The 23,410-nt window shown below is 46.0% G+C and overlaps 1 protein-coding gene across 1 annotated transcript in view; it reads left to right on the top strand.

Annotated features, from left to right (window-relative positions):
- Positions 1-11,508: 11,508 nt before the first annotated feature.
- Positions 11,509-23,410, top strand: part of CENPI (centromere protein I) — a 41,431-nt gene continuing 29,529 nt past the window's right edge. Inside the window, exons 1-5 of the mRNA XM_038747991.1 lie at positions 11,509-11,539; positions 17,469-17,827; positions 21,049-21,186; positions 22,358-22,476; positions 23,293-23,400. Of these exons, the coding sequence (XP_038603919.1) occupies positions 17,587-17,827; positions 21,049-21,186; positions 22,358-22,476; positions 23,293-23,400 (606 nt within the window). The 5' untranslated portion in view covers positions 11,509-11,539; positions 17,469-17,586. The remainder of the gene's footprint in view (positions 11,540-17,468; positions 17,828-21,048; positions 21,187-22,357; positions 22,477-23,292; positions 23,401-23,410) is intronic.

Below are 23,410 nucleotides of genomic sequence, written 5' to 3'. Positions count from 1 at the left end.
AGGGAGGGACAGAGAACAGGGGAGGAGATGGAGGTTTGGGTGTCATCGGCATAGAGATGATAGTTGAAGCCATGGGAATGAATGAGTTCTCCAAAGGAGTGGGTGTAGATGGAGAATAGAAGGGGACCAAGAACTGATCCTTGAGGAACCCCTACAGTTAGGGGTTGGGAGGGGGAGGAGGAGCCCACGAAGGAGACGGAGAATGAACGGCTGGAGAGAGAAGAGGAGAACCAGGAGAGGACGGAGTCAGTGAAGCCAAGGTCGGATAACATATTCAGGAGAAGGGGATGGTCCACATTGGTAAAGGCAGCTGAGAGATCGAGCAGGAATAGGATGGAGTAGGAGCCGCTGGATTTGGCAAGAAGGAGGTCGTTGGTGACCTTTGAGAGGGCGGTTTCAGTGGAGTGGAGGGGGCGGAAGCCAGACTGGAGGGGGTCCAGGCGAGAGTCGGAGGAGCCGAATTCGAGGCTTCCCCCTTGCAGGGAGGGACTAGTGATCACCTGAAGGAGAAAGCCTTACTAACATCTTCCGGAAATTTTAAACTGTAAATTTCCAGGTTGCAAAATGCCCAAGATTCAGGGTGTCAACACTTGAGAAGATGGTTTGGAAAAAAATACGAGGCACTAAGCGGCCAGGCGTCTATTTCATTGGGTCCTCCCGAACGACGGTGAAATGGTTTGAGAGCCGGCAGCAGTTGCCTTTGTTCAATCGGTTGAAACTTTTACTGCATGTCCCATAGGCTTAGTGTTTTCTTTCTTTCATCTAAACACTTGCTGTTCCCTTTTTTTCTCCTCTGTGTGTGGCGGTGATGATTATTCCTTCCTGCTTAGCCCTTGGGGAGGAACCAGGATGTGGGTGTCAACAATAATGATAATAATGATGGCATTTATGAAGCGCTGACTATGTGCAAAGAGCACTGTTTTAAGTGCTGGGGAGGTTACAAGGTGATCGGGTTGTCCCAGCTGGGGCTCACAGTCTTCATCCCCATTTTAGAGATGAGGTCACTGAGGCACAGAGACGTTAAGTGACTTGCCCAAAGTCACACAGCTGACAACTGGAGGAGTCGGGACCACTGTAAGGAGTCCAATGGCCATCCAAGTTGCTCCACACGCACAGCCGTATCTTTTGATGACGATGGCATTTGTTAAGTGCTTACTATGTGCGAAGCACTGTTCTAAGCGCTGGGGGGGGATACAAGGTGATCAGGTTGTCCCACGGGGGGCTCACAGTCCTAATCCCCATTTTACAGATGTTTATATGTATATCTGCATATAATTCTATTTGTTTATATTGATATATGTTGCCAATTTGTACTTCCCAAGCGCTTAGTATAGTGCTCTGCACACAGTAAGCGCTCAATAAATACGATTGATGATGATGATGATATCTGCCTCACCCCTTATAGACTGTAAGCCCATTGTGGGCAGGGATCGTCTTTCGTTATTGCTATATTGCAATAGTAATAATTATTATGGTATTTGTTCACTCATTCAATCGTCTTTATTGAGCGCTTACTGTGTGCAGAGCACTGTACTAAGCGCTCGGGAAGTACAAGTTGGCAACATATAGAGATGGTCCCTACCCGACAGCGGGAGAGCCCCCAGTGAACTTGAAGGTGGGGGCACTGGGGGGTTTTCGGATTAGCTCGGGGTCATCCTGCTGGCCCAGCGAATCAATCGATGGTACTTATTGAGCACTTACGGTATGCAGAGCACTGTACTGAGTGTTTCAGAGAGTACAATGCAACAGAGTTGGAAGATAAGTTCCCCGCCCACAGCGATCTTCCAGTCAAGAGGGAGAAAGCATCCGGATGAGGGTCGGGACGATTCAGGAGCACTGGCAGGATTCAAGTCCACTTAATTCATCATCAATCGTATTTATTGAGCGCTTACTATGTGCAGAGCACTGTACTAAGCGCTTGGGAAGTACAAATTGGCAACATATAGAGACAGTCCCTACCCAACAGTGGGCTCACAGTCTAAAAGGCCCAGGCCCAGAACAGCAAGGGTCATCCCTGGACTGATCTCGGAGCGACTTATTTTCCCAGAATTTAGGAATCCATTTGGTCGCCTCAGGGCCAGGGTTGACCCTCTAAACTGAGTTCGAACTCAGATCCACTGCATTTTCCCCCGAAACCAAACCGGCCCGAAACTGGTACCTCCTCTAGCTCTCTAATATAATCTGCCATTACAACAAAAATCGTCACTTGATGATTTGTTTAGTCACAGCTTCTTGACCTTTCAGACCTGGGACTGCTACAACCAATTTTTGCAATAATTAACGGTTTCAACAACAATAATAATAATAATAATAATGATGGTATTTGTTAAGCGCTTACTATGTGCAAAGCACTGTTCTAAGCGCCGGGGGGATACAAGGTGATCAGGTTGTCCCGCGTGGGGCTCACAGTCTTAATCATCAATCGTATTTATTGAGCGCTTACTGTGTGCAGAGCACTGTACTAAGCGCTTGGGAAGTCCAAGTTGGCAACATATAGAGATGGTCCCTACCCAACAGTGGGCTCACAGTCTTAATCGTCGCAGAGAAGCAGCGTGGCTCAGTGGAAAGAGCCCGGGCTTTGGAGTCCGAGGTCATGGGTTCGAATCCTGGCTCTGCCACCTGTCTGCTGTGTGACCTTGGGCAAGTCACTTAACTTCTCTGAGCCTCAGTTACCTCATCTGTAAAATGGGGATTAAGACTGTGAGCCTCAAATGGGACAACCTGATCACTTTGTATCCCCCCCAGCGCTTAGAACAGTGCTCTGCACATAGTAAGCGCTTAACAAATGCCAACATTATTATTATTATTATTATTATTAATCCTCATTTTCCAGATGAGGGAACTGAGGCCCAGAGAAGTGAAGAGACTTGCCCCAAGTCACACAGCTGACAACAGCTGGAGCCGGGATTTGAACCCATGACCTCTGACTCCAAAGCCCGGGCTCTTTCCACTGGGCCACACTGCTTCCCAAGCGTTTAGTCCAGTGCTCTGCACATAGTAAGCGCTCAATAAATGCGACAATGAATGGGCAAGGGGTTAGCGCGGTGCTGAGCGCTCAGTACAGAGGTCCGCACCCAGGAAGCGCTCAATAAGTAGCACTGGATAAAGGGTCCATTTCCCTTACTCCCTTAACATCAACTCTCCTTTAAGATCTTGGATTGGGATTCTTCTTTCACTAATAACAGTGGTACTGCTAAATGCTTATTATGTGCCAGGCACTGTACTAAGCGCTGGGATAAATCATCATCATCATCATCATCAATCGTATTTATTGAGCGCTTACTGCGTGCAGAGCACTGTACTAAGCGCTTGGGAAGTACAAATTACAAGATAATCAGGTCAGACACAGTCCCTATCCCACAGAGAGCTCACAGTCCTATGTAGGAGGGCAAAAAGATATTTAAGACTCCTTTTCCAGATGAGAAAACTGAGGCCCAGAGAAGTGAAGTGACTTGCCCGGACAAGTGGCAGAGCCAGGATTAGAACCCATGACCGCGTGATTCCCAGGCCTGGGCTCTACCCGCTATTAGAGAAGCAGCGTGGCTTAGCGGAAAGAACACGGGAGTCAGAGGTTGTGGGTTCCAGTCCCGACTCCGCCACTTGTCTGCTGTGTGACTTTGGGCAAGCCGCTTAGCTTCTCTGTGCCTCAGTTCCCTCATCTGGAAAATGGGGATTAAGACTGTGAGCCCCATGTGGGACAACCTGATTGCCCTGTATCTACCCCAGTGCTTTGCACATAGGAAGCGCTTAACAAATACCATCATTATTATTATTCATCCATTCATTCAATCGTATTTATTGAGTGCTCACTGTGTGCAGTGCACTGTACTAAGTGCTTGATTATAGGCTCACGAGGCCACGCATGAACTTGCTGAGCCTCCTGCTCCCTCATCTCCTCCTGAATGGCAGATCTGGGTCTCACCAAGCTCACCCGCTTGTTCAAGGGTATTTACTAGGTGCTTACTGGGGGCAAAGCGCTGTGCTGAGCGCTCGGAAAAAAAAAACAAGTTAAAGCACACTGGACACCCTAAGTTTCGAAGCTAAGGGGTTGGGGGAAGGGACAGATACACAAGGAAAACGATGAAAATACCAAGGGTGGAAGACAAGGGGTAAGATGAGAAGCAGCGTGGCTCAGTGGAAAGAGCCCGGGGTTTGGAGTCAGAGGTCATGGGTTCAAATCCCGCTCCACCAATTGTCAGCTGTGTGACTTTGGGCGAGTCACTTCACTCCTTTGTGCCTCAGTTCCCTCATCTGGAAAACGGGAATTGACTGTGAGCCCCCCGTGGGACAACCTGATCACCTTGCAACCTCCCCAGCGCTTAGAACAGTGCTTTGCATATAGTAAGCGCTTAATAAATGCCATCATTATTTATTATTACTACAAGAGGCTGATCGTCCAAGGCGAGGGGGAAAGAGGACAGCGCAGCGTGCCTTAGTGGAAAGAGCCCGGGCTTTGGAGTCAGAGGTCATGGGTTCGAATCCCGCCTCTACCACAAGTCTGCTGTGTGACCTTGAGCAAGTCGCTTAACTTCTCTGAGCCTCAGTTACCTCATCTGTAAAAATGGGGATTAAGACTGTGAGCCCCATGTGGGACAACTTGATCACATTGTATCCCCCCAGCGCTTAGAACAGTGCTTTGCACATAGTAAGCGCTTAATAAATGCCATTATTATTATTATTATTATATCTGCTGTGTGACTTTGGGCAAGTCACTTATCTGTGCCTCAGTTACCTCATCTGTAAAACGGGAATTCTACTGTAAAATTGTAAAATCTGTAAAATGGGAATTAAAAGTGTGAGCCCGCGTGGGACAACCTGATTACCCTGTGTCTATCCCTGCGCTTAGAATAGTGCTTGGCACATAGTAAGCGCTTAACAAATACCATCATGATTATTATCCCTACTGAGACCCAGAGAAGTGAAGTGACTTGCCCGAGATCACCAAACAGGCAAGTAGCAGCGTGGCTCAGTGGAAAGAGCCCGGCCTTTGGAGTCAGAGGTCATGGGTTCAAATCCCGGCTCCGCCATTTGCCAGCTGGGTGACTTTGGGTAAGTCACTTCACTTCTCTGGGCCTCAGTTCCCTCATCTGTAAAATAGGGATTTATTTATATTGATATCTGCCTCACCCCTTATAGACTGTAAGCCCGTTGTGGGCAGGGATTGTCTCTCCTTATTGCTATACTGCAATAATAATTATTATTATGGTATTTGTTCATTCATTCAATCGTCTTTATTGAGCGCTTACCGTGTGCAGAGCACCGTACTAAGCCCCCCGTGGGACAACCTGATTACCTTGTATTCTCCCCGGCGCTTAGAACAGTGCTTTGCACATAGTAAGCGCTTAATAAATGCCGTTATTAAATTAAATTAAGTAGCGCGACCAGGATTAGAACCCAGGTCTCCTGACTTCCAGTCCTTTCCTCTTTCCACTAAGGTGTGCTGCTCCTCCGACTTTCAAGCCCATAAATGTAGCTATTTTGTATTGTGTATTCTGATGGTATTGACACCTGTCTCCTCATTTTGTGTGGTTGCCTGTCTCCTCCTTCTGGACTGGGAGCCCGTTGTTGGATTGGGATTGTCTCTCTCTGTTGCCGAATTGTACTTCATAATAATAATAATAATAATAATAATAATAATAACGGCATTTATTAAGCGCTTACTATGTGCACAGCACTGTTGCAAGCACTGGGGAGGATACCAGGTGATCAGGTTGCCCCCACGGGGGGCTCACAGTCTTAATCTCCATCCCCCCATTTTACCTCCTTCCCTTCCCCACAGCACCTGTATATATGTATATATGGTTGTACATATTTATTACTCTATTTATTTATTTATTTATTTTACTTGTACATTTCTATCCTATTTATTTTATTTTGTTGGTATGCTTGGTTTTGTTCTCTGTCTCCCCCTTATAGACTGTGAGCCCACTGTTGGGTAGGGACTGTCTCTATGTGTTGCCAATTTGTACTTCCCAAGCGCTTAGTCCAGTGCTCTGCACATAGTAAGCGCTCAATAAATACGATTGATTGATTGATTGATTGATTAATCCCCATTTTCCAGATGAGGGGACTGAGGCCCAGAGAAAAACAATAATAATGACATTTATTAAGCGCTTACTATGTGCAAAGCACTGTTCTAAGCGCTGGGGAGGTTACAAGGTCATCAGGTTGTCCCACGGGGGGCTCACAGTCTTAATCCCCATTTTCTAGATGAGGGGACTGAGGCCCAGAGAAGGGAATAATAATAATAATAATGATGGCATTTGTTAAGTGCTTACTATGTGCCAAGCACTGTTCTAAGCGCTGGGGAGGATACAAGGTGATCAGGTTGCCCCATGGGGGGCTCACAGTCTTTATCCCCATTTTACAGATGAGGGGACTGAGGCCCAGAGAATAATAATAATGATAATAATAATGGCATTTATTAAGCACTTACTATGTGCAAAGCACTGTTCGAAGCGCTGGAGAGGTTACAAGGTGATCAGGTTGTCCCATGGGGGGCTCACAGTCTCAATCCCCATTTTACAGATGAGGGGACTGAGGCCCAGAGAAGGGAATAATAATAACGATGGCATTTGTTAAGCGCTTACTATGTGCAAAGCACTGTTCTAAGCGCTGGGGAGGATACAAGGTGATCAGGTTGTCCCACTTGGGGCTCACAGTCTTTATCCCCATTTTCCAGATGAGGGGACTGAGGCCCAGAGAAGGTGACTTGCCCAAAGTCACCCAGCTGACAATTGGCGGAGCTGGGATTTGAACCCATGACCTCTGACTCCAAAGCCCGGGCTCTTTTCCAATGAGCCACGCTGCTTCCCAAGCGCTTAGTCCAGTGCTCTGCACACAGTAGGCGCTCAATAAAGATGAATGAATGGATGGATGGATGAATCCCGCTTGCCTGTCCCGCCATCGACCCCCGGCCCACGTCATCCCCCGGGCCTGGAATGGCCTCCCTCTGCCCCTCCGCCAAGCTAGCTCTCTTCCTCCCTTCAAGGCCCTACTGAGAGCTCACCTCCTCCAGGAGGCCTGCCCAGATTGAGTCCCTTCCTTCCTCTCCCCCTCATCCCCCTCTCCATCCCCCCCCATCTTACCTCCTTCCCTTCCTCACAGCACCTGTATATATGTATATATGGTTGTACATATTTATTACTCCATTTATCTTACTTGTACATAACTATTCTAGTTATTTTATTTTGTTAGTATGTTTGGTTTTGTTCTCTGTCTCCCCCTTCTAGACTATGAGCCCACTGTTGGGTAGGGACCGTCTCCATATGTTGCCAATTTGTGCTTCCCAGGCGCTTAGTACAGTGCTCTGCACACAGTGAGCGCTCAATAAATACGACTGATGATGATGACTGCGAGCCCAAAACATATTAACAAAATCAAATAAATAGAATAAATACGTGCAAATAAAATAAAGAATGAATGACGGTGAGCCCGCTGTTGGGTAGGGACTGTCTCTATATGTTGCCAATTTGTACTTCCCAAGCGCTTAGTACAGTGCTCTGCACACAGTAAGCGCTCAATAAATACAATTGATGATGATGACTGCGAGCCCAAAACATATTAACAAAATGCAATGAATAGAATAAATTTGTACAAATAAAATAAAGAATGAATGACTGCGAGCCCAAAACATATTAACAAAATCAAATAAGTAGAATAAATACGTACAAATAAAATAAAGAATGAATGACTGTGAGCCCGCTGTTGGGTAGGGACTGTCTCTATATGTTGCCAATTTGTACTCCCCAAGCGCTTAGTACAGTGCTCTGCACACAGTAAGCGCTCAATAAATACGATTGATGATGATGATGACTGGGAGCCCAAAACATATTAACAAAATACAATGAATAGAATAAATTTGTACAAACAAAATAAAGAATGAATGACTGCGAGCCCAAAACATATTAACCAAATCAAATAAATAGAATAAATACGCACAAATAAAATAAAGAATGAATGACGGTGAGCCCGCTGTTGGGTAGGGACCGGCTCTGTATGTTGCCAACTTGGACTTCCCAAGCGCTTAGTACAGTGCTCTGCGCACAGTAAGCGCTCAATAAATACAATTGATGATGATGACTGCGAGCCCAAAACATATTAACAAAATGCAATGAATAGAATAAATTTGTACAAATAAAATAATGAATGACTGCAAGCCCAAAACATATTAACAAAATCAAATAAATAGAATAAATACGTACAAATAAAATGAAGAATGAATGACTGCGAGCCCGCTGTTGGGTAGGGACTGTCTCTATATGTTGCCAATTTGTGCTTCCCAAGCGCTTAGTACAGTGCTCTGCACACAGTAAGCGCTCAATAAATACGATTGATGATGATGATGATGACTGCGAGCCCAAAACATATTAACAAAATGCAATGAATAGAATCAATTTGTACAAATAAAATACAGAATGAATGACTGCGATCCCAAAACATATTAACAAAATCAAATAAATAGAATAAATACGTACAAATAAAATAAAGAATGAATGACGGTGAGCCCGCTGTTGGGTAGGGACCGGCTCTGTATGTTGCCAACTTGGACTTCCCAAGCGCTTAGTACAGTGCTCTGCGCACAGTAAGCGCTCAATAAATACGATTGATGATGATGATGACTGCGAGCCCAAAACATATTAACAAAATAAAATAAATAGAATAAATACGTACAAATAAAATAAAGAATGAATGACTGCGAGCCCAAAACATATTAACAAAATCAAATAAATAGAATAAATACGTGCAAATAAAATAAAGAATGAATGACTGTGAGCCCGCTGTTGAGTAGGGACCGTCTTTATATGTTGCCAACTTGGACTTCCCAAGCGCTTAGTACAGTGCTCTGCACACAGTAAGCGCTCAATAAATACGATTGATGATGATGACTGAGAGCCCAAAACATATTAACAAAATAAAATAAATAGAATAAATTTGTACAAATAAAATAATGAATGAATGACTGCGAGCCCAAAACATATTAACAAAATAAAATAAATAGAATAAATACGTGCAAATAAAATAAAGAATGAATGACTGTGAGCCCGCTGTTGGGTAGGGACCGGCTCTATATGTTGCCAACTTGGACTTCCCAAGCGCTTAGTACAGTGCTCTGCACACAGTAAGCGCTCAATAAATACGATTGATGATGATGATGACTGCGAGCCCAAAACATATTAACAAAATAAAATAAATAGAATAAATACGTACAAATAAAATACAGAATGAATGACTGCGAGCCCAAAACATATTAACAAAATGCAATGAATAGAATCAATTTGTACAAATAAACTACAGAATGAATGACTGCGAGCCCAAAACATATTAACAAAATAAAATAAATAGAATAAATATGTACAAATAAAATAAAGAATGAATGACTGTGAGCCCGCTGTTGGGTAGGGACTGTCTCTATATGTTGCCAATTTGTACTTCCCAAGCTCTTAGTACAGTGCTCTGCCCACAGTAAGCGCTCAATAAATACAATTGATGATGATGACTGCGAGCCCAAAACATATTAACAAAATGCAATGAACAGAATAAATTTGTACAAATAAAATAAAGAATGAATGACGGCGAGCCCAAAACATATTAACAAAATCAAATGAATAGAATAAATATGTACAAATAAAATAAAGAATGAATGACTGTAAGCCCGCTGTTGGGTAGGGACCGTCTCTATATGTTGCCAATTTGTACTTCCCAAGCGCTTAGTACAGTGCTCTGCACACTGTAAGCGCTCAATAAATACGATTGATGATGATGATGACTGTGAGCCCAAAACATATTAACAAAATACAATGAATAGAATAAATTTGTACAAACAAAATAAAGAATGAATGACTGTGAGCCCAAAACATATTAACAAAATCGAATAAATACGTGCAAATAAAATAAAGAATGAATGAATGTGAGTCCGCTGTTGGGTAGGGACCGTCTCTATACGTTGCCAACTTGGACTTCCCAAGCGCTTAGTACAGTGCTCTGCACACAGTAAGCGCTCAATAAATACGATTGATGATGATGATGACTGCGAGCCCAAAACATATTAACAAAATGCAATGAATAGAATAAATTTGTACAAATAAAATACAGAATGAATGACTGCGAGCCCAAAACATATTAACAAAATCAAATAAGTAGAATAAATACGTACAAATAAAATAAAGAATGAATGACTGTGAGCCCGCTGTTGGGTAGGGACCGGCTCTATATGTTGCCAACTTGGACTTCCCAAGCGCTTAGTACAGTGCTCTGCACACAGTAAGCGCTCAATAAATACAATTGATGATGATGATGACTGCGAGCCCAAAACATATTAACAAAATACAATGAATAGAAAAAATTTGTACAAACAAAATAAAGAATGAATGACTGCAAGCCCAAAACATATTAACAAAATCAAATAAATAAAATAAATATGTACAAATAAAATAAAGAATGAATGACTGTGAGCCCGCTGTTGGGTAGGGAACGTCTCTATATGTTGCCAATTTGTACTTCCCAAGCGCTTAGTACAGTGCTCTGCACACAGTAAGCGCTCAATAAATACGATTGATGATGATGATGACTGCGAGCCCAAAACATATTAACAAAATGCAACGAATAGAATAAATTTGTACAAATAAAATACAGAATGAATGACTGCGAGCCCAAAACCTATTAACAAAATCAAATAAATAGAATAAATACATACAAATAAAATAAAGAATGAATGAAATAAAGAATGAATGACTGCGAGCCCAAAACATATTAACAAAATAAAATAAATAGAATAAATATGTACAAATAAAATAAAGAATGAATGACTGTGAGCCCACTGTTGGGTAGGGACCGGCTCTGTATGTTGCCAACTTGGATTTCCCAAGCGCTTAGTACAGGGCTCTGCACACAGTTAAGCGCTCAATAAATACGACTGAATGAATGAATGGATGGATGAATGAATGGATGGATGAATGAATGGATGGATGGACGAACGGATGAATGAATGAAATACCCCCAAGCGTCCTCCGACTAGGCCGCGCCTCCTTAGCCCGGCGTTCCCGGCTTTTCGCAGCTCGACGCGACTGCGCAGGCGCCGCCCCCCCGCCCGGCGTCTCGCCCTCACTCAAAATGGCGTCCGCGGGAGCTTCCGCGGCCCCTTCTGCGCCTGCGCCTCGCCGCCCGGGGCGCCCCTACTACGCCTGCGCCCGTGACGTCACGGGAGGGCCCGCCTCACCCCCCCAAAGGGCGCATGCGCGGGGCGGGGCGCGATTATTTGAATCTGAGGGCGCGGAGGAGGGCCGCAGCGATCAGGTGAGGAGAGGGGGACATTTTTGTTTCTTCTGCTTCAGGGGAGGGGGACGAAGGGGCTGCGGAGGGGAGCGTGGGGACCGCCCTCAGCCTCCCCACCCCCTGCAGGGAAAGGCCTGAGGGGATGGGGAGGCCGGAGCCTTGACATCCCCCCAGAGTGCTTTGCGGCGGGCCCAGAAGGCTTTGCGGCTTGGCCTGACTCCCCGCGGAAGCTGCGAGGGACCAGTCCTGTCAGCCCACTGTGGGGGTAGGGGCCGGCTCTCTATGTGGCCGACTTGTAATCAATCAATCAATCAATCAATCGTATTAATTGAGCGCTAACCGTGTGCAGAGCACTGGACTAAGCGCTTGGGAAGTACAAGTTGATAATAATAACGATAATGATGGTATTTGTTAAGCGCTTACTATGTGCAGAGCACTGCTCTAAGCGCTGGGGAGGTGAAGGAATGAATTCATTCAGTCGTATTTATTGAGCGCCTACTGTGTGCAGAGCACTGTTCTAAGCGCTTGGGAAGTACTTCGTACAAGTTGATAATAATAATGGTGGTATTTGTTAAGCGCTTACTATGTGCAAAGCACTGCTCTAAGCGCTGGGGAGGTGAAGGAATGAATTCATTCAGTCGTACTTATTGAGCGCCTACTGTGTGCAGGGCACTGTTCTAAGCGCTTGGGAAGAGCACTGCTCTAAGCGCTGGGGAGGTGAAGGAATGAATTCATTCAGTCGTATTTATTGAGCGCCTACTTTGTGCAGAGCACTGTTCTAAGCGCTTGGGAAGTACTTCGTACAAGTTGATAATAATAATAATAATGGCGGTATTTGTTAAGCGCTTACTATGTGCAAAGCGCTGGGGAAGTGAAGGAATGAATTCATTCAGTCGTATTTATTGGGCGCCTACTGTGTGCAGAGCACTGTTCTAAGCGCTTGGGAAGTACTTCATACAAGTTGATAATGATAATGACGGTATTTGTTAAGCGCTTACTATGTGCAAAGCACTGCTCTAAGCGCTGGGGAGGTGAAGGAATGAATTCATTCAGTCGTATTTATTGAGCGCCTACTGTGTGCAGAGCACTGTTCTAAGCGCTTGGGAAGTACTTCATACAAGTTGATAATAATAATAATGATGGTGTTTGTTAAGTGCTTACTATGTGCAAAGCACTTCTCTTAGCGCTGGGGAGGTGAAGGAATGAATTCATTCAGTCGTATTTATTGAGCGCTCACTGCGCGCAGAGCACTGGACTAAGCGCTTGGGAAGTACGAGACTGTGGGCAAGTCACTTCCCTTCTCTGGGCCTCAGTGACCTCCCCTTCCCATCTCTGTTGACGGCACTACCACCCTTCCCGTCTCACAAGCCCGCAACCTTGGTGTCATCCTCGACTCCGCTCTCTCGTTCACCCCTCACATCCAAGCCGTCACCAAAACCTGCCGTCTCAGCTCCGCAACATTGCCAAGATCCGCCCTTTCCTCTCCATCCATACCGCTACCCTGCTCGTTCAAGCTCTCATCCTCTCCCGTCCGGACTACTGCACCAGCCTTCTCTCTGATCTCCCATCCTCATGTCTCTCCCCACTTCAATCCATACTTCATGCTGCTGCCCGGATTGTCTTTGTCCAGAAACGCTCTGGGCATGTCACTCCCCTCCTCAAAAATCTCCAGTGGCTGCCTGTCAACCTACGAATCAAGTAAAGACTCCTTACTCTCGGCTTCAAGGCTGTCCATCCCCTCGCCCCCTCCTACCTCACCTCCCTTCTGTGTCCTTCTCCAGCCCAGCCCGCACCCTCCGCTCCTCTGCCGCTAATCTCCTCACCGGGCCTCGTTCTCGCCTGTCCCGCCATCGACCCCCGGCCCACGTCATCCCCCGGGCCTGGAATGCCTTCCCTCCCCATATCCGCCAAGCTCGCTCTCTTCCTTCCTTCAAGGCCCTGCTGAGAGCTCACCTCCTCCAGGAGGCCTTCCCAGACTGAGCCCCTTCCTTCCTCTCCCCCTCGTCCCCCTCTCCATCCCCCCATCTTACCTCCTTCCCTTCCCCACAGCACCTGTATATATGTATATATGTTTGTACATATTTATTACTCTATTTTACTTGTACATATCTATTCTATTTATTTTATTTTGTTAGTATGTTTGGTTTTCTTCTCTGTCTCCTCCTTTTAGACTGTGAGCCCACTGTTGGGTAGGGACCGTCTCTATATGTTGCCAACTTGTACTTCCCAAGTGCTTAGTACAGTACTCTGCACACAGTAAGCGCTCAATAAATACGATTGATGATGATGATGATGATGTCAACTCGGGATGAAGACTGCAAGCCCCCCCGTGGGACAACCTGATCACCTTCTAACCTCCCCAGCGCTTAGAACAGTGCTTTGCACATAGTAAGCGTTTAATAAATGCCATTATTATTATGAGAAGCAGCCTGGCCTAGGGGCAGGAACACGGGCTTGGGAGTCAGAGGACGTGGGTTCCGATCCCGGCCCTGCCACTTGTCTGCAGGGTGAGCTTGGGGAAGTCACTTCACTTCTGTGGGCCTCAGTTTCCTCAGATGAAGACTGTGAGCCCCACAGGGGACAACCTGATTACCTTGTATCTACCCCATTGCTTAGAACGGTGCTTGGCATTCATTCATTCAATCATATTTATTGAGCGCTTACTGTGTACAGAGCACTGGACTAAGCGCTTGGGAAGTCCAAGTTGGCAACATTATAGAGACGGTCCCTACCCAACAGCGGGCTCACAGTCTAGAAGGGGGAGACAGAGAACAAAACAAAACATATTAACAAAATAAAATAAATAGAATATGTACAAGTAAAATAAATAGAGTAATAAATACGTACAAACATATATACATTTATACAGGTGCTGTGGTGAAGGGAATGAGGTAAGGCGAGGGGATGGAAGGGGGAGAGGAAGGAGGGGGCTTCACTTCTCTGGTCCTCAGTTACCTCATCTGGGAAATGGGGATGAAGACTGTGAGCCCTGTGTGAGACAACCTGATCACCTTCGTGGATCCGTGGAAAGAGCCCGGGCTTTGGAGTCAGAGGTCATGGGTTCAAATCCCAGCTCCGCCAACTGTCAGCTGTGTGACTGTGGGCAAGTCACTTCACTTCTCTGGGCCTCAGTTACCTCATCTGTAAAATGGGGATGAAGACTGTGAGCCCCAAGTGGGACAACCTGATCACCTTGTAACCTCCCCAGCGCTTAGAACAGTGCTTTGCACATAGTAAGCGCTTAACAAATGCCATCATCATCATTATTATTATTATTATTATTATTATTATTATGTAGTACCCCAACGCCCACGCTCCCAGACCGTCCAGGACCAGGATTGTTCACCTTTATTTCCCACAGCAGGAGTCAGCTGGTCCTGGGACCTTGAGCCCCTTGTATCTACCCCAACGCTTAGGACAGTGCTTGGCACATAGTATGCGATTAACAAATACCATAATAATTATTATTACAATACAACAAATAAGGAGAGACAATCCCTGCCCACAACGGGCTTACAGTCTAGAAGGGGGGAGACAGACATCAAAATAGAATTATAGGTATATACATGTATGCATCTGTAAAATGAGGATTAAGACTGTGAGCCCCACGTGGGACAACCTGATCACCTTGTATCCCCCCCCAGCGCTTAGAGCAGTGCTTAGCGCATAGTAAGTGCTTAACAAATACCATCATCATCAAGTGCTGTGGGGTGGGGAGAGGGGGGTAGAGCAAAGGGAGTGAGTTGAGGTGATGCGGAAGAAAGGGGGAGCTGAGGAAAAGGGGGGCTTAGTCTGGGAAGGCCCCTAGGACCAATCAATCAATCAATCAATCGTATTTATTAAGCACTTACTGTGTGCAGAGCACTGTACTAAGCGCATGGTTAGTACAAGTTGGCAACATATAGAGACGGTCCCTACCCAACAGTGGGCTCACAGTCTAGAATGTGATTGAATGAATGACTGACTGAGTCCGTTGTTGGGTAGGGGCCGTCTCTAGCTGTTGCCAACTTGGACCTCCCAAGCGCTTAGTACAGTGCTCTGCACACAGTAAGCGCTCAATTTTATTTTATTTTGTTAATACGTTTTGTTTTGGTGTCTGTCTCCCCCTTCTAGACTGTGAGCCCGCTGCTGGGTAGGGACCTTCTCTATATGCTGCCGATTTGTACTTCCCAAGTGCTTAGTACAGTGCTCTGCACACCGTAAGCGCTCAATTTTATGTTATTTTATTTTGTTAATACATTTTGTTTTGTTGTCTGTCTCCCCCTTCTAGACTGTGAACCCGCTGTTGGGTAGGGACCGTCTCTAGACGTTGCCAACTTGTACTTCCCAAGCGCTTAGTCCAGTGCTCTGCACACAGTAAGCGCTCAATAAATACGATTGAAAGAATGAATGAATGAGGAAGTGTGCCTTCATAAGGGCTTTGAAGGGGGGAAAGAGTGATTGGTGGATTTGAGGAGGGAGGCCAGAGGTAGGACGTGGGCCAGGGGCCGGTGGCAAGACAGGCACATTTACTGTGTGCAGAGCACTGTACTAAGCGCTTGGGAGAGTACACTATAACAGACACACTCCCTGCCCACAGTGGCCTTACAGTCTAGAGTGACTTGGGTTCTAATCCCAGCTCCGCCACTTGTCTGCTGTGTGACCTTGGACAAGTCACTTCACTTCTCTGGGCCTCCGTTACCTCATCTGGAAAATGGGGATTGACATACCGGGCCCCACAGGGCACAATCTGACTACCTGGTATTTACCCCAGTGCTTGGCACGTAGTAAACACTTCACAAATGCAGTTATTATTATTGCTATTAGAAGAGGGAGATTCAAACATTAGTATAAATAAATAAATGACAGGAGGTGTACATCTGGAGCAGCATGGGAGTGAGAACGTCATGGGTTCTAATCCCGGCTCCGCCACTTGTCGTCTTTGTGGCCTTGGGGAAGTCGCTTCCCTTCTCTGTGCCTCTGTTATCTCATCTGTGAAATAGGGATTAAGACTGTGAGCCCCAGGGGGGACAGGGACTGTGCCCAACCTGATTTGCTTGTATCCACCCCAGTGCCTGGCACACAGTAAATGCTTAACATACCACGATTATTATTAATAAATATTATAAGTGCTGTGGGGCTGAAAGGGGGGGATAAATAAAAAGGGAGCAAGTCTGGGAAGAGCAGTGTGTTCAGGCTTCAGCCCGTTCACGGGGACAAGTCACAGTAGCCCCGTTACCGGGGAAAGAAGCAGGATGGCCGAGCTCTTCCTCACCCATTTGGCTGGAGCTGGACTATTCATTTAGCTGTTAAACTGTACAGGTTGGGCTGATCAGAGGCGAGGTGAACAGGAATAATAATAAATCATGATAATGATAATTGTGGCATTTGTTAAGTGCTTACTATGTGCCAGGCAATGTACTGAGCTCTGGGGTGAATACAAGCAGATCGGGTTGGACACAGTCATCATCATCATCATCAATCGTATTGAGCGCTTACTATGTGCAGAGCACTGTACGAAGCGCTTGGGAAGTACACAGTCTCACAGTCTTAATCCCCATTTTACTGCTGAGGTAACTGAGGCCCAGAGAATATAATAATAATAATAAGTATGATATTTGTTAAGCGCTTGCAAGCTCTACCCTAGGGTAGATACAAGGCAATCAGGTTGTCCCACACGGGGCTCGCACTTTCAATCCCCATTTTGCAGATGAGGTAAGTGAGGCACAGAGGAGTTAAGCGACTCGCCCGAGGCCACACGAGAGGCAAGTGGCAGAGCCGAAATCGGAACCCATGACTTTCCGACACCTAGGCCCACACTCTATCCACTCAGCCATGCCGCTTCTCTAAAGATGATCGCTTATCCCCACCTTCAAGGCTTCAAGAGGAGGAAGGCCAGCCTTCGGGCCACAATAGTGGCCCGAGTTTGCCTTAACGGCCCGTACAGACTCCCTTAGAGAAAGGTAGTCCTTGGCAAGTTCAGGAATTCTGTCACCACCCATAGTCCTCTTGAAAGTCAGGCCTGTTTAGAGGCCCGTGTGTTCTCCTTGGAAATACAAATTCCAACAATCTGCAAGTTGGGGCCCCGTTGGCATTCAGACTGCGTATAGGTCTCGTACTCCTTGAACCCGTCTCCGCATTTTGGCCTGAACCGGATGCTGGCTCGTGCATCGTCATCCGTGGAATACCAACATTTTGGGGTCTCTTTCTCGCAGGCCTTCTGAAGTAGCAACGTGTCCTTTGCGTTGCCCGGATTGCTACCGTTACCATGGTGGAGAACGGTGTGAGAGTCAGGTCAGCGGATGCACGGTAACTTGAGGCTCACCTCCACCTATGAACTGCGCGGGAATGCTATCCTTATGCCCCCAGAAACGAAAGAGAGTTTCTCGGGGTCGCAGCAGCACCCAAACTGACCTTGCAGCATGGCGAGGAGGAGAAAGGACAAGTGGTTCAAAACCGGTGAACCTCCAGAGCGGACAGAAGCCACGTGAGGAAGACTTTGCATCGGACGATGACCAGGCGCAGGATGGGGAGCAAGATTCCTTAAGGAAAGCACTGCGATACTTTGAGAAAGGTAAGGGCGACTTGATTCGCCAGCTTTAGTCGATTCGGAGATTTGTGGGGCTGTCGGGACAAGTAGCAACCGTTCGAATGCAGGAATTGAACTGTGGGAATTCTGGTGGCTAGCTTTCGGTGCGTTCAAACCCCTACATAATGAGCGTTCAATTTGCAACCCAAGGGACGTTGGAGGTTGCGTTCGAGCAAGCCCAAGTTAAGGCGTACAAGGACTCATTATGTCAGAGGCCACGTGTGCAGCCTTAAACCGTTCCATCCGATACCGCATCTCTCAGACTCTAAGCAGCCTCATTTGGCAGGAGAGTGTTCCCTAATCAATCAGTCAATCAATCGTATTTATTGAGCGCTTACTGTGTGCAGAGCACTGGACTAAGCACTTGGGAAGTACAAGTTGGCAACACATACAGTCCCTACCCAACTAACAGCATCCCCAGTTGCATGGTAAAAGCATTCATTGTGACAGAGTTGAATATACTTTTAATAGATGGCCCATTAGGGATTTCAGTCAATCAATCAATCAATCAATCGTATTATTGAGCGCTTACTATGTGCAGAGCACTGTACTAAGCGCTTGGGAAGTACAAATTGGCAACACATAGAGACAGTCCCTACCCAACAGTGGGCTCACAGTCTAAAAGGGGGAGACAGAGAACAGAACCAAACATACCAACAAAATAAAATAAATAGGAGAGAAATGTACAAGTAAAATAAATAAATAAATAAATAGAGTAATAAATATGTACAACCATATATACATATATACAGGTATATATGTATATTTCAGGTAGATTTCAGTAACTGTGGTTCCGTGTTCCAGCTTGGATAGCAGCATGGCCTAGTGGTTAGAGCACAGAGTGTCAGAGGACCTGAGTTCTAATCCCGGCTCTACTACCTGCCTGCTCTGTGACCTTGGGCAAGTCACTTAACTTCCCTGTATCTTTTACCTCATCTGTAGCATGAGGATTATGACCAGTGACCCCCATGGGCTGGACTTGTATCCAGCCTGATTGGCTTGTAAGTACAGTGCATGGCAGAGAAGCAGCGTGGCTCAATGGAAAGAGCACGAGTTCTAATCCCGGCTCCGCCTTTGGGCAAGTCACTTAACTTCTCTGTGCCTCAGTTCCCTCATCTATAAAATGGGGGTGATTAAAACTGTGAGCCCCACGTGGGACAACCTGATCACCTTATATCCCTGATCACCTTGTATCCCCCCAGCTCTTAGAACAGTGCTTGGCACATAGTAGGCGCTTAACAAATACCATAAAATACAAACAAAGTTTATACTGTTAGCTCCTCAACAGTAGGGGCCATGTCTTTTAGTCCATTTTCTTCTCTCTTCAAGTTGCTTATATTAATTTCTTATTTACTTGCTATCAAAATGCTCTTTAGTTCCATTTTCTCCAAGAGCTTCTAAGTAGTCCTCTCTTCTAGAAAGTGCGAGAGACTCCATCTGTAACTTTGGCAACTCCACAAAATCCTTGGGCTTTCTTTCCTGTAGAAAAGTTGAGGACACGTGAACAGGACTAAGAACCATTAGTGCTTTCGCTAGCCCCCAGGAATGTTCTGTTTGCCCAGAGGAGAGTTTGGGGTCACAAAATTTTCACCTAGCAACTTGTTCCCTTGCACTAAATTGCCCTCTCTGCCCTATGCCAAAAACTGTGGCGGTTTTGGGGTACAGTGGAGAAAAGTAGAACTATAAAATCCATCTTAGGTTTTTTTTTTGTTTTGGAGAACGAATTGTCCCTTTTCTCCTTTCATTCATTCATTCATTCAGTCATATTTATTGAGCGCTTACTGTGTACAGAGCACCGTACTAAGCGCTTGGGAAGTACAAGTTGACAGCATATAGAGACGGTCCCTACCCAACAGCGGGCTCACAGTCTAGAAGGGGGAGACAGACAACAAAACACAGAGACAGGTGTCAAAACTGTCAGAATAAATAGAATTATAGCTATAGGCACATCATTAATAAAATAGAGTAGTAAATATGTACAAGTATAATAAATAGAGTAATAAATCTGTACAAATATATACAAGTGCTGTGGGGAGGGGAAAGAGGTAGGGCTGGGGGGCGATGGGTAGGAGGAGAGGAAAAAGGGGGCTCAGTCTGGGAAGGCCTCCCGGAGGTGGTGAGCTCTCAGAAGGGCTTTGAAGGCAGGAAGAGAGATAGTTTGGTGGATGTGTGGAGGGAGGGCATTCCAGGACAAGGGAAGGATGTGGGCTGGGGGTCGACGGCGGGACAGGCGAGAACGAGGCACAGTGAGGAGGTGAACGGCGGCAGAGGAGCGGAGGGTGCGGGCTGGGCTGGAGAAGGAGAGAAGGGAGGTGAGGTAGGAGGGGGTGAGGGGATGGATGGACAGCCTTGAAGCCGAGAGTGAGGAGTTTTTGCTTGATTCGTAGGGTGACAGGCGTGACACACCCAGAGCGTTTCTGTACAAAGATAATCCGGGCAGCAGAGTGAAGTATAGACTGAAGTGGGGAGAGACGGGAGGATGGGAGATCAGAGAGGAGGCTGCTGCAGTAATCCAGTCGGGATAGGATGAGAGCTTGAACCTACAAGGTAGCGGTTTGGGTGGAGAGGGAAGGGCGGATCTTGGTGATGTGGTGGAGGTGAGACCGGCAGGTTTTGGTGACGGATTGGATGTGAGGGGCTCCTCCATCACCTCCGTCACCCGTTCTTCCCAGGTTGTGCAATGTCTTTCTGTCTCCAGTGGGAAGAACAATAGGGTACAATCAGAACCAGACTTAATCCTGGCTCTGCCACTGGATGTCATCCGCAAATTGCTTAATCGCGCAATACTTAGTTTACCCTACTGTCCGTCTCCCCCATCCTCAAATGGTACGTGAGAACACTGAGTTCTTTGGAAGAAGAGTATGCATTTAATTCAAGGGTTTAATGCTTTCTCCCTTATTTTTCTTCCAATGAATCCTGGCTGTACACATAACAGCAATAGCCAGAAACATTATTCTCTGCCGTTGAAATTAAAAAATCCAGCTTATGTGACCAGTATTCAAAAACAGTATAACGATCGATTTTTGTGGGGGGGTTTCTTGCAGGAGGGTGAGGGGGGCCCCGGGGAGGATGGAATTAATGTGGCTAAGAGTTTTATAACGCTAAGAAAATGATTATTTCTAAGAAGGTAGCCTGATTGTAAATGGGCCAGGGGTTGCACTCTGTGACGGTGTCATATTTAAATGCCTGTATGTCCAATTTTCTAGGACAAATCTCAGTTCCCCTGAGGAAAAATCCAACCCTGCAAAAACACTTGGAGACCGTAGAAAACGTTGCTTGGCGGACGGGGCTACCCCCGGAATCAATCGACACCCTGCTGAATGTGGCGCTCAGTGGCAGGTTTGGTAGGTTGAAAGGAGGATTTTCACTTACTGCTGGGATCTGCTTTCATATGTGCCTCTTGGTAGCTTGGTTTCCTGGAATGTTAGGCTTGTTTTTAAGTCTCAGTTTGTGACTAGGCACTTCTCTCCCACATATATTGATTCTACTATCGATTATTGACATTTAACTTACTTTCACGTTGTTTGGATTGTGCCCTTATTGTTATTCATCTGTCCTCCCCTGCTTAGAGTGGTAATCCTTTAAGGTCCAGGAATCGTGAATGAATTAATTTGGGGAGGGTAAGGAGCTCAACGCTTAGTATGTTCTTGGCACATTGTAAGTGCTTGATAAACATTAATAATGGTAATCTCAAATGTTAAACTCTAAGAATGAGTGATCAATCAATCAATCAATCGTATGTATTGAGCGCTTACTGTGTGCAGAGCACTGTACTAAGCACTTGGGAAGTACAAGTTGGCAACATATAGAGACGGTCCCTACCCAACAGTGGGCTCACAGTCTAGAAGATAATAATAATAATAAAGTAAGTCTAGAGTGATAATACTGTAGCTTTGGATTGACAGTGGGGAAGAGTAAATTTCTCAAACTGGAAACATTGTCGTTCTTAGAAAGTCTTGTTCTTTAGGAAGAGAACACATTTTCCCATTTGTTTTTAACAGAAGTGGTAAGGCGGTACTTAGAGTGAGGTGGGAATAGGTGCTGGTGGGCGAATAAGGGTACACGTAGTTTTTAATCTCTCTGAGCCCAAGAGGAAAAGCTATTTTAGGGAGACTCTGCCATTCATTCCAGGTGTGGATCAGGCTGGTTTAGCTACGTGACCTTTCTCCGGGCTAATTCAGAGAAACGAATAATCCGAGTCCCTTCCTTTCCATCCCTTTCCCTTCCATATGTACATTTTGTTTAGCTGTGTCGGCAAATCGAATGACCAGAAAGGTCCCACAGTTATCTTTAGTCTGGTCACACTGTTGTGGTGAAGATAAGAGAAGAGGTGAGAGAGTCTCCATTGTTTTCTGTTTGATGCTTGAAGTGAGTTGATGTCACCTTTATGGGAGAAGATAAAGGGAACAGGATGGTGGCCTAGAGCCAGAAACCGGGGATGTCGTCTGAGTAAGCGCTGAATAAATACGATTGATTGATTGATGATTGATTGACAGCGTGTGGTCTGCTTTCTAGCGGAAGCTGTGAACACGCGGCTATTGAAGTGTATGATTCCAACAACTCTGATACTAGAGACGTCAGTGGTGGCAGCCGTCTCCTGGCTTTGTGTCGGCAGGTGCTCTGGCAGCAACAAGGTAATCCTCTACCGATCAACCAGTCAATCAGTTAATGGTATTTTTTGAGCGATTAATATATGCAGAGCACTGTACTCGGGAAGTACAATACATCAGAATCAGCAGTCTGGGAGCTTGTGGGCAGGGAATGTGTCGTTTATTGTGATACTGTACACTCCCAAGTGCCTAATACAGTGTTTATTAGGTAAAGCGCTCAATAAATACTACTGAATATTGAATACTATTGAATATTGAATACTACTGAATGAATGAACAAGCTTGCAGAGAAGCAGCGCGGCTCAGTGGAAAGAGCCTGGGCTTTGGAGTCAGAGATCATGGGTTCAAATCCTGGCTCCGCCACTTGTCAGCTGTGGGACTTCGGGCAAGTCACTTAACTGCTCTGCGCCTCAGTTGCCTCATCTGTAAAATGGGGATTAAGACTGTGAGCCCCCTGTGGGACAGCCTGATCGCCTTGTATCTCCCCTAGCACTTAGAACAGTGCTTTGTAAGTGCTTAATAAATGCCATTACTATTATTATTCTTATTATTATTACAGTCCCGAGGTGGGAGACTGCCTTCCGATTGGGTCTCGAGAGACTCGTGGGGCAATGATCAAGAGCCACCTGCAGAATGTGACAGTGGCCTTACATTGTTCCTGGGTTGCTCAGGGTTCAGGCACGCTACTCAGAGTGCTCTTACCAAGGTGGATCATCGTGTTACCATTTCTGGGGCTACCTGTCGACATCGAAACATTCAAATAACCCACGGGTAGGAGCGGCGCGAAGGTATGCAGAGATCGCATTTATCGGAGGATAACGGCATCCTGTCTCTTGGCAGATTCTCTTTTTTCGATGGCTGATTGCAATGTTTGATTTCGTCGATCGCAAAGAGCAGATTAATTCCCTCTATGGCTTCTTTTTTGCCTCCCTGCAAGACGAGAAGCTGGTAAGTAAAA

The sequence above is a fragment of the Tachyglossus aculeatus genome, chromosome 6 (genome assembly GCF_015852505.1).
Source record: "Tachyglossus aculeatus isolate mTacAcu1 chromosome 6, mTacAcu1.pri, whole genome shotgun sequence".
NCBI classification, from domain to species: Eukaryota; Metazoa; Chordata; class Mammalia; order Monotremata; family Tachyglossidae; genus Tachyglossus; species Tachyglossus aculeatus.
Note: the sequence above shows the minus strand (reverse complement) of the source record. Positions and strands in the feature narration are given on the sequence as shown.